The sequence below is a fragment of the Artemia franciscana genome, chromosome 6, assembly GCF_032884065.1.
Source record: "Artemia franciscana chromosome 6, ASM3288406v1, whole genome shotgun sequence".
Taxonomy (NCBI): Eukaryota; Metazoa; Arthropoda; class Branchiopoda; order Anostraca; family Artemiidae; genus Artemia; species Artemia franciscana.
The window spans coordinates 400,126-412,338 of NC_088868.1; the positions used below are offsets into that span (position 1 = coordinate 400,126).

The following is a 12,213-nucleotide window of genomic DNA, read 5'->3' on the forward strand; positions in this document are numbered from 1 at the left end:
ATAAAAAAAATAATGAGAAAATTCAACAGATAATAGAACAAAATTAAAGAAAGTAGTATAAACAAAAAATAATTACTTACATACTGCTTCCTAATAGCGTCAAACGCGCCTTTAAGCATGCCAAGCAGATGCTTGCAGTCTGGATTTTCAGATTTTACTTTCAAAACTTTACAGTTACCACCTTTTATGGGAAATTCAGCATAGTCATCTTCATTGTAGAGATTTTTCATATAAGCAATGGTTGATACAGATACTGTAAGAAGCTTTATTATGTATGACTGAGAGCTTTCTTGGCCCTCAACAGCATAGAACTTCTAAAAAAGAAAAGTACATTTTTTTCAAAATATATTTAACTACTTTGATAAAAATAAAACTTTAAACAAAACTACGATTCTCTCTTGCGGCAACAAAAAAGATAAAAGCCACGAAAATTTCAGAGGCAATCAAACAGCCCATTGTAACGAGCTGTAAGTAAGGAGCAAAACGGCTCAATAGTAACTAAAACTCTAAAAATTTAGATACCAATAGATATATCAAGAGAATTGGCTTATTGTGCGGATTACATATATATCAGTATCATTAAGTTTAGTGCTACCCATCAAACGCTGAGAAAATTTGCCTGATTTTCGGAAAAGCGAGGAACCCCCACCTTAAAAGTCAAAGAAGCTTAATGAAAATTACGCCATCAGATTCAGCGTATCAGAGAATCCTGCTGTAAATTTTTCGACCTCCTTTCTGCAAAATGTGGAAAATGTGGAATCTGTGAAAGATCACTGATGTGATTTCTTTTTTAAAGTTTTCCCCAGGGGTGATAGTATAGACCCAATGGTCGTAGAATATCGGAAGAAGGCTCATCCGAACGGAATTCAAAAGTTCTAGTGACCTTTTTAATTGAACAAAAACACTGGAGGGCAACCAGGCCACCTTCCATGCCCTTTTTTCTCAAAAAATTGTCCGATCAAAAACTTATGATAGCCATTTTGCTTAGCATAATCGAGAGGCCCAATAAATTTGCCTTTGGAAATAACATGACCCCTTGTTTGCCTCTTGTTTACTTATAGTATTTGTTATTGGGAAAGTATGCATGCGTTTTTTGGGCGGGGTGGGGGACAAATTTTACGCTGAGGGATTTTGCAGGGGGAAAATTTTCCATGGTGAGGGGGTGGGGTGAAATTGTCAGAAGTTTTACACTGGGAGAATTTGTCAGAATTCTTATACGAAATTCTTTTCATATCTTGCTTTCTCTTTGCTGACTCAATTTTACGCATGGAGACGTAAAAGGCAATTTTCCGGGCAAAATTTTTCCGTGAAGGTGGAGCCATACATCACGGCATGATTAAAAACACAATCAAAAATGCAAAAAAAAACAAGTTTTTCAACTCAAAGTAGGGAGCAACATTAAAACTTAAAACGAACAGGAATTATTAAACATATGAGGGGGGTTTACCCCTCCTCAACACTTCGCTCTTTACGCTAAACTTTGAATTTTGTCCCAATTCTTGTAAGAACACGAAACACAAGGGTGGTTTAATTAGAACACTAAACAGCTTTTTTTTAAAGAACTAAAAAACTTTAGCATGAACAGCAAGGTGTTGAGGAGAGGCAAACCAAAGAATATGTTGATAATTTTAAATAAGACAAAAAACCAAACGAATAAGATATGAGGGACACTAAGACTTCATCAGACATGCAGTTCAAATTAAGAGAACAATATTCCAGAGCAATCGTACACGGAACCAAAGGACATAATTGTTACTAACAGCTACAGGAGTAAAAAGACAAGGTCCTAGGTAAAATTATACCAGTTTTATTAGGGAATTATAATATCCATGTCGGTAGAAATAGGGATAGATGGTATCTTACCCTAGGTAAAGTTAATGTAGGAAAAGAAAACAGTAATGGTTAAAGACTGCTGCAATTTTGTAGGTGTAACAATCTAGTTAGAACCAATTCAGTATTTGGTCATAAAATGGCACATAAGTTAACATGGTATGCACATGAAGATAAAACAACAAAACTTCTTGGGCATATTATTGTAAACCAAAGACTGGCAGGATCTTAAAAGATACTAGGGTACAGAGAAGTGCTATTAAATGATATCAAAAGTAAAGATTGCTATCTAGTAGTGGCTAAGGTTGATCTAAAGCTATTATTTAGGAAGACTAACTACCTTGAGGATTTTTCACTGTTGATGAAAGATGAGGATTTGAGAGCGAATCCTCTAAATTGGAGGATTTTACTTCAGTTCTGTTTTTTTTAATTTCTGTAGGGGAAGCAACTTTGGTATTTGTGTATTATGTGCAACTCACTCAAGTTTGCGCTGTGTAAAACTCAAGAAAAACCAGTTTTTTCGTTAGTTTCTTCGTTACTTTAGAAAAAAATTTGGGCTATAGATTTGCACATTAGGGGGAAGGGTTAAAGCATAGAAGTTATGCATCAAAATTTGTTAGGTACAATTATTCTGTGTATTATGAAGAAAGATTGTTTTTTGACTTCAAACTGTCCAACTACTTTACCCCCCCCCCCCTTCATGTGCTAATATATAGCCCAAATTATAATTTCACACATATTCTGTCACTTGTCTTGTCTCGCGCTACACTGAAAAAGACTAACGAAGAAACTTGTTTGTTCTCGAGGTTCACACAACGTAAACTTGAGTGAGTGGCGCATAATACACAAGTACCAAAATTCCTTCCCCCTACCGAAGGGGGATCTTTCCACCAGAGGATTTTCTGGGGGGTATTTTCAGGGAGGATGTTTTCCAGGGGGGTAATTGCCAAGGGGAGGGGGTAAACGCCTAGAACCGACTGAAAGACTGTGAAAATAAGAAACGCGACTTAAGCATTTTTTTTTATTACTTACATAGCTACACCTGCAAGTTTTCTTTTGCCAAGTTACTTCGATGGGAAAGATGTATTCGTTTCCAATTTTTTATCATTACAGTTTCAGCATCAACTTCAATTTTAGTCACAGTTAGTTTTATATAGGCTATCTAATTTATTTCTGTATTTACTTTTAGTGTAAACAGTTGCCGAAAATCCGACTTCACATAGATATAAGCTAGTAAAGAGGAAGACTTTCATAGGTTCTTAAAACAGGCAAGACTGAAACTGAGAGTCAGAATTTAAGTATAGTGGCTAGTAACTGAATAGTAGCTAGAAACTGAGAGCCAGAAACTGAAACCAGAACTTAGAGCCAGAACTTCGATATAGCAGCTAGTAACTAAATAGTAGCCAGAAACTGAGAGCCAGAATTTCGATACCTATTTAGAATTAAAACTATTTTTCACCGACGCATCTTCTGGTAAATACATGAATTCATGACTTTTTTTTGTTGACATACTAATTGGTAAGTTGTTTTGATATGGGTTACAAACTCAACGAATCATACCTTTTCATCTCTTCCACAACATAATTGTGAAGAATTACTTTTCATCGGTGATAAATGACTGGAAATTTCAGACAGTTGGTCAATCTTAGGCTGCATTTGGTTTACAGTAATAAAAGTTTCAAGTGTTTCAAAAGAATCACACTTGCCATTATGCAACGTAAGCCTTGTAATGAACGCCCGAGCTCATCGTGAAATGCAAAAATGTCAAAATGCAAATGCAAAAATGAGTTCGGAAAAAATGAAAAAAAAATTAGAAGTAATGTCCACCAAATAAGTGATCTTGACAATGAATTCGACGTCCAGTAGATGTTTAATATGTTCAGTTTTTTCTTCCAAGTAAATTGTAACTTCATTACGCTATTTCACTAATCGTATCAGCACTCTTCCCCTGAATACCCAGCTAACTTCTGTTTGCAGAAGAAGAGATGTATCACGGCTACCCATTTCTTCATACTTGAAATCAGCGGGCAATACTTTGGAAATCAGTGTTTCTCTATAAGGGCTATAGCGTCATCACAAAGCACACGGGCTTTGTGTACTGTGTGCCCTAATGAAAGAAAGTTTGAGATGGCTAAGACACATCCTGCAGATGAAGGATGACAGATTGCCAAAGAAAGGCCTTGTCAGTCTACTTTCTCGGCTAAGGGAGATACAGGTCGTCTCCGAATAGGTTGATAGAATGTTGCAAGGGAAGATTTAAGAGAAATGAGAACTTCTTGGGAGGGTGTAAAGAGGGAGACTTTAAATAGATTGGGGTGAAGGAGGAGTGTGCATAGCTACGTTGGCGTCTGGCAGCTTGAAGCTGCAGTGAATCGTTAGTAGCACCAGCATATAATTGATTCGCATTAATCATGCATTATTGGTATTATTTTACCAATTCACTTTGTGTGGAAAAAGTTGTCAACACTTCCAGAAGTGGCTCATTGGCCTGCAAACTAAAAGTCCTATTACTCTTTTAAGAGTCAAAAGTGATTAGAGGGTGAATAGCCTCCCTAACCCTTATTCCCCTACAGACATCCAATTTTTCTTTAAGATAGCCATCTCTATCTAGCACAGTGAAAGGTCCAATACCTATACCTTTTGGAATGACACCAACCCCCACTATCCTTGGGGAAAAAGCTGCAAGTTATGCAATTTACCCATTGTTTACATATTGTATTTGTTATTGGGGAAGGGGTGGCATTTTTTACCTTGGTGTTCAAAATGAAATTAAAAGTAAAGCTTTCAGGGAATGTTGAGTGGATTGTTGAACTAAGTCAAAACACACCATATGCATGCAGGTTGTCATAAAGTATTGAGTTATAACTTTCAGGGAATAATGAGGGGAGCGATAGAAGAAAAGGCAGTATGTGCAAGCTACTATTATTAATACTAAGCCTAAGGGTATTAATTTGAAAATTTCAGGAATGTTGAGAAGGAAGTTGAAATAAATCAAAACAAAATATATGTATACAGGTTCTCACACAGACATGTCAGCTGTATCTTATGAACAGCTTAGAGTATCGAGTTGAAATTTTCATGGCATGATGAATGGGATTTCAACTGATCAAAAAGCAATATTTACGTGCTACTACTAATACTATTGCTAATCCTATTACTACTGCTACTACTTAGGCTAAGGGAATTATGGTGAAAGTTTCAGGGAATATTGAGAGAAGTTGAACATCATCAAAACATACAATTTGACTGCAGGTTGTACAAAAGGGCATATCAGCAATACCTTAGGAACATCTTAAAATACTTATAGGTGATGTTAAACATGCTATGGGGGATTTGGAACTAGCCAAAAGGCACTATGTGCATGCTACTACTACTACTACTACTTCTACTGCTACCACTACTACTAAAGTTATGGTAATTAAGGTTAAAAGTTAATGGATCACTGAGGCGATGAAGCAATATCTCAAGAATGGCTTAGGACTGGAATAAGGTATAAAGTAGAAACTTATAAAGTATAAACAAAAAGAAAGGTGATAAGAATAGGTGTCATAATTATTGAGGCATTAGTCTGTTCTCTGTAGATCCTGTAAAAGCAGGTTGTCCACATCAGGGATGGGAGGGTATCATAAATACATAATTAAAGGAAATGGGAACTTCCTGGGAGGATGTAAAGAGCGAGGCTTTGAATAGATTGGGTTGGAGGAGGAACGTGCGTAGCTGTGTTGGCATAAGTTGGTTTCGTTCTGCTGTGAGTTGTTAGTAATAGTGGTAGTAGTCATTTTACAAACGAACATCTTATTAGTTAAACCAGGGATTGGATTTTAATAGAACTGTGAAAACGAACGCGTCAAATGCTGTACTTGAGAAATTACAAATGTAAGCGTTTTGCCATCTACTTCTCATTTCAGCAAATATTTTAAAAATCCAAATTGATGTCAATTCCAAAATGGCCAAAGTCTGTCAAGAAGTCAAGCAAAATCAGCCTCAGCTTCCTGTACTTTCATGTTTACTTCATTTCACTTCTTAATTTTTAGTTATAATGTGATTTCATATGTATATTTTTGGCTATTAAGGGATTTATTCACAGCCAGTTAGCTAAGGTGTATTAGCCCCTTTCCTTCTTGAGTTGGCCTAGGAACCCAAGCTCTTGCCAATCTTTCAAGCACAATTTTCACGTAAAACCTTCAGAAAAATTACTTGGCTAGTGGCAATGTAGCTAGCCTATTGACAAGTTTAACATTATGACAATTATTTTCAACCTAGCCTATCTTTTGACACAGATAGGCCTAATCATTGCTTTTGAACAATAATTTTTATTATTTATATCAAATAGGGTAATTTTTCAAGCTTGTCACACTAAGCATAATAAAAAGAAATTATGACAATGCTGACAACACAATAATCTACAAAAAATAACAAATCTATAATCTATAAATATTATTCTATGAAAAATAACAACTGCACCAAACACTGACAAATAATACTATAAGTAATTTTTAAAATGATTTACTATGAAAATATGGTTCTGCTAGTTTTGTTTTGAATATGTTTATATCATCTGTTAGAAATGTTTCAGGTGGAAGGTTATTCAACATTGTAACATTTTCAGTCACACTCTAAGGATGTGCATTACAGCCTTGCAGCTTATATTATTTAAATATAGGGTAGCCTAATTATTCTGCTTCTCAACACTTATCTTAAATCAAACCTATCCAGATTTATGATTTGGTCTACTAACACCCCTATATTTAAGATTGTACTATGTTTTCCAATATCAGGTTCTATTATTGACTATCAGTGTATTTAAATTAACCAGCATTGAGTATAGATCAGTATTTCATCCTTGATAAAGCTGTGGTATAGAGCTTTTAAAGCTCTATATACAAAGGCAATACCACCAAGATGGTCTCAAGCAGTTGTTTTCCCCATGCACAAGAAAGGTGAATACTCTAAAGCAGAAAAATACTGACCTATGTGCCTGACATCACTGGTCAGTAAATTTGTGAAAGAAGCATAAAAGACAGGATATTAACCATGTATCATAGAGCAATATAATAAATTGTGACCAATATGGGCTCCTACCAAACAAAAGCTATACAACACAATTGTTAGAAACATTCAACAATTAAACACAAGGCCTAGAATAGGGTCACAACATTATTTAAGAATTAACAACGCTTCTTGACTACTAAGGTCCCTGCATTGGCCCTGCAGTCCATTTCTGCAGCAGGATTTGATCTCTGGGTCCTGTATTACCAAGCTAAGGTCAAATCCACTTTGCCGCCACAGGACATAGGGTAACAACATCCTGGTAATTAAAAAAGCTTTTGAAAGTGTATCCCATCCCAAGGCAATGGATGAACTCTAACAGTACAATTTGCCAAGACAAATACTATCCTGGATAGAATCATTCCTCAGAAATCCAACCCAAAAGTTAGAATAGGTAACAGCATCTCAAATCCAGCAAAAGTTACCAGCAGGGTAATGCAAGGTAGTGTGATCAGTCCTCTCATCTTCATACTCTTTATCAGCAGAAATCAGAACTACCAAAATCTATGCAGATGACACAAAACTCTATAGGCAGTTCATATCATCTCAAGATGTAGCAACACTACAAAAAGACATTAACACCTTAACTGAAAACCTCAAATACCAAGGTCTCAACTTCATTACATCAAAAATCAAGGTTTTGTGGATAAGGAAGAAAAATACTGCTTTTGTACCTCAACTAACAATAAACAACAAAGCAGGCTACAGAATACCACTGACACCTGTTGACTCTGAGAGATATATTGGCATTATCAATGATCCATAGCTTAAATTTCATCAGCACACCCAGAAAATTATTTCTAAAGTATCAGAGCTAATTGGGCTGATTAGACAAAGTTTCGAGTACTTGGACAATGATACATTTGTAGAACTCTTTAAGGGGATGGTCAGAATTAAAATAGAGTATGGGAGCATGATTTGAGGACTAAAAGATGGACTCAGCCACCCTAAAAAAGGTCCAAATATGTGCCACCAAACTTCTTCCTAGTTTGAAAGACTTAAGCTATGAAGAACAACTATTCAAACTAAACATATCCACCCTAAAATATAGACAAATGAGAGGATATCATAATATCATAAATTGGGTCAATATTTAAATTCCCTGTGTCTCTATTTATTGAAATATTAGCAAATATATGTTTTTTAATTTCTATAGCCTCCCTCGCCCACTGAGAAAGACCTCTATCATTAGAAATAGCTGTAGCCTCATCAAATTGTATAAAATGTTCAGGATAAAAGATTGTGTGTTCAGCTAGAGCCAAAGCAAAAGTTTTGGGAGGCTTTCTTAGTTATAGGGTTTTTTCTATTGAGTAGCGATGCTCAATAAATCTTTCAGTAAATTGTTGGTGAGTTCTACCAATATAGAACTTTCTTTATTTTCATTTCTTTACCTTATGTACCTACTTTGGGGGAGATGCTTAAAAGAATTTTGGGTAAACATAACATTGATACTTGTTTCCAATCAGTGAGACCATTAGGTAGTTTTCTTAATTCTGGGAAGGATTTAACCTGGGGGGATTTAGTTAGTGGGGTATATAAAATTCCTTGTTCCTGTGGAAAGTTTTATATTGGTAGAACTCACCAACAATTTACTGAAAGATTTGTTGAGCATCGCTACTCAATAGAAAAAACCCTACAACTAAGAAAACCTCCCAAAACTTTTGTTTCAGCTCTAGCTGAACACACATTCTTTTATCCTGAACATTTTATACAATTTGATGAGGCTACAGCTATTTCTAATGATAGAGGTTTTTCTCAGTGGGCAAGGCAGGCTGTAGAAATTAAAAAACATATATTTGCTAATATCTCAATAAATAGAGACACAGGGAATTTAAATATTGACCCAATTCATGATATTCTTTTAAAAAATGAACCAATAGTCGATGGGGGAATTAAAATTTTACACAATCACCAGGGGACAAGATTACCCACTAGACCAAAAAGAGTTGCTTCAATGTTAGCTTACAAAAGGATTGTTTTGCAACAGAATAATTAACTAAGTTTCAATTTTCATAAATTTTCCTCAGTTGCTCTTTGATTCTCATTGAAGTAACTCGTATAGCTGCTTTTCCCTACGTGGATAAGTAGCGACAATTGTATTTATTATATTTGGTGGTGGTTTTTATTTGTTTTTAGATTAGTTTTCTTTTAATTTTCTATCTTGTGCTGAAGACACCTTGTTTTATACAGGCGAAATATCCATGTTGTTTTAGTCTTTTAATTCTACTGGCCGAGTCTCGTTTGAAGTTTTGTTTTTTAGAGTTTTATCTCTCTTGATTGTTTATAACTCTTGATTTAAAGTTTCAAGACAAGTTGCAGATACAGCATATTCTGACAGTCTATTCCAAAGGATGGTGACTCTGTTTGAAAAGAACTGATTTCTCTGGTGGAGTCTGCATGATGTCTTAGACAGTTTCTTTGAGTGACATCTGGTAGAAGAGGTGATGGCAAACAAGAATAAATCAGGGACAATGTTTGTTGAGATAAGTTTGAACGCAGTTATGACATCACTGTGTTTGCGCCTATATGTTAGGCTTGGTAGTTTGAGGTGGCAAAGACGCTCACAATAGAGGACTGTTTGGAATTTGCTAATCAATTTTGTTGCTTGCCTTTGGACTGCTTCTAGGATGAATTTGTCCTTTGTGTAAAAAGGGGATACAAGTGTCATGTCAACTTCAGTTTTGTTCAAACAAGTGCTTTATATAGGGTTGTCATGACTAAGTGGAGAGCAGCTGCTGATGGTTCTCTTTATTATTCCTAGGGTCTGGTTAGCTGATGAAGCTGCAATAGCAACATGATAATCAAATTTAAGTAAGTCTCTCATCAACCAAGACACTCAGATCTCCATCCTTGGGAATAGCCTCAAGTGGTAGGTCATTGAGAGTGTACCCAAAACGCAAGTTTTTTTTATTCAAAATGAAGGATTTGGCATTTAAATGTGTTGAAGCTCAATAACCAGGCATTTGCCCAATTATTAAGCTAATTTATATCACGTTGGAAAACATCTGCATCAAGCTGGTTTCTGATACCAACAATGGGTTTTGAATAATCTCCATATAAAGTTAAATAATTGTGTACTGCACCAGGGGCATCATTAATAAAAATATTGAAGAGGGTAGGGCCAAGGATATTACCTTGGAGCACACCACTCTTGACTGGCAATGAATTTGAATAAATCAGCATTCCATGAGATGTGAATATTCTGACCTGTTGTTCTTTCAGCAAGGAATTCCTTAATCCAGCCAAAAACTTGGTTGTTTATTCCTGTAGCATGTAACTTGACAATCCGTCTCCTGTGACAGACCTTACCAAAGGCTTTGGCTAGTTCAAAGAGGGCAACATCAACAGGAATTCTCATGTCTATTAGATTTGTAACAAGATTGTAAGACTACAGCAAATTTGTGTCAACAGATCTACTAATTTGGAAACCATGTTGAGAATGGTGAAGGATGTCATTCTTTTCAAGATGTTTAATAACTGCATCATTAACTATTCCTTCAATCATATTAATAATCAATGTTTTTTAACATAATTCCAATGGTAAGATAGTCTACACTCTAGATCCTATAGACAAGATTTTACAATAATTTAATTGCTGAAGTAATGAGAATTTTGTATATTTAGGAAATTAGTATAGGAAGATGGACAAAACTTACGAATAGTATCCAGACCATTAAGGATTCCCTAGAAGGGTATTTTGATGTACCTCCATCTATCCTTTCTTTTATGCCCTATCTTTTGTTGACCTATAAAAGTGAAACTCTTTCTTCATAATATGAAGAATAATTTTACCTAACACATTTTGATGCATAACTTCTATACTTTACCCCTTCCCCCTATTGTGCAAATCTATAGCCCAAATTTGTTTCTAAAGTAACAAAGAAACTAACAAAAAAACTGGTTTTTCTTTTGCTTTACACAGCACAAACTTGAGTGAGTTGCACATAATACACAAATACCAAAATTGCTTCCCCTACAGAAATTAAAAAAACAGAACTGAAGTAAAATCTTCCAATTTGGAGGATTCACTCTCAAATCCTCATCCTGGAGACTACCAACGTCATAGCCTCTTGGAAGGTAGTTAGTCTTACTAAATAATAGCTTTAGATCAACCTTAGCCACTACCAGATAGCAATCTTTACTTTTGATATCATTTAATAGCACTTCTCTGTACTCTAGTATCTTTTAAGATCCTGCCAGTCTTTGGTTTACAATAATATACCCAAGAAGTTTTGTTGTTGTATCTTCATGTGAATACCATGTTAACTTATGTGCCATTTTATGACCAAATACTGATTTGGTTATAACTAGATTGTTTTACCTACAAAATTGCAGCAGTCTAACCATTACTGCTTTCTTTTCCTACATTAAATTTACTTAGGGTAAGATACCATCTATCCCTATTTCTACCAACATGGATATTATAATTCCCTAATAAAACTGGTATATTTTTACCTAGGACCTTGTCTTTTTGCTCCAGTAGCTGCAAGTAAAAATTATTTCCTTTGGTTTTGTGTACGATTGCTCTGGAATATTGTTCTCTTAATTTGAACTGCATGTCTGATGAAGTCTTAGTGTCCCTCATATCTTATTCGTTTGGTTTTTTGTCTTATTTAAAATCATCAACATATTCTTTGGTTTGCGTATGCTCAACACCTCGATCTTCATGCTAAAGTTTTTTAGTTCTTTCAAAGAAGCTGTTTATTGTTCTAATTAAACCCCCCTTGTGTTTTGTGATTCGTTCTTACAAGAATTGGGACAAAATTCAAAGTTTAGTGTAAAGAGCGAAGTGTTGAGGAGTTACAAACCCCTCTCATATGTGTAATAATTTCTTTTCGTTTTAAGTTTTAATGTTGCTCCCTACTTTGAGTTGAAAAACTTTTTTTTTGCATTTTCGATTGTGTTTTTAATCATGCCATGATGTATGGCTCCACCTTCATGGAAAAATTTAGCCTGGAAAATTGCCCTTTATGTCTCCATGCATAAAATTGAGTTGGCAAAGAGAAAGCAAGACATGAAAAGAATTTTGTATAAAAATTCTGGCCAATTCTCCCAGTGTAAAACTTCACCTGAAAATTTCACCCCCACCCCCTCCCTGTGGAAAATTATTCCCATGCAAAAACCCCAAGCGTAAACTTTGTCCCCCACCCCACCCAAAAAACGCATGCATACTTCCCAATAACAAATACTATAAGTAAACAAGGGGCAAATTTTATAACTTAAAGACCTTTCCTGGGGGCTGTGAGGGGTCATGTTATTTCCAAAGGCAAATTTATTGGGCCTCTCGTTTATGCTGAACAAAATAGCTATCTTAAGTTTTTGATCGGACGATTT

The 12,213-nt window shown here is 35.3% G+C and overlaps 1 protein-coding gene across 1 annotated transcript in view; it reads left to right on the forward strand.

Moving 5' to 3' along the window:
• Positions 1-5,744: 5,744 nt before the first annotated feature.
• LOC136027880 (HORMA domain-containing protein 2-like) overlaps positions 5,745-12,213 on the forward strand; it is a 43,731-nt gene continuing 37,262 nt past the window's right edge. The window contains exon 1 of the mRNA XM_065705296.1: positions 5,745-5,824. Within this exon, the coding sequence (XP_065561368.1) occupies positions 5,777-5,824 (48 nt within the window). The 5' untranslated portion in view covers positions 5,745-5,776. The remainder of the gene's footprint in view (positions 5,825-12,213) is intronic.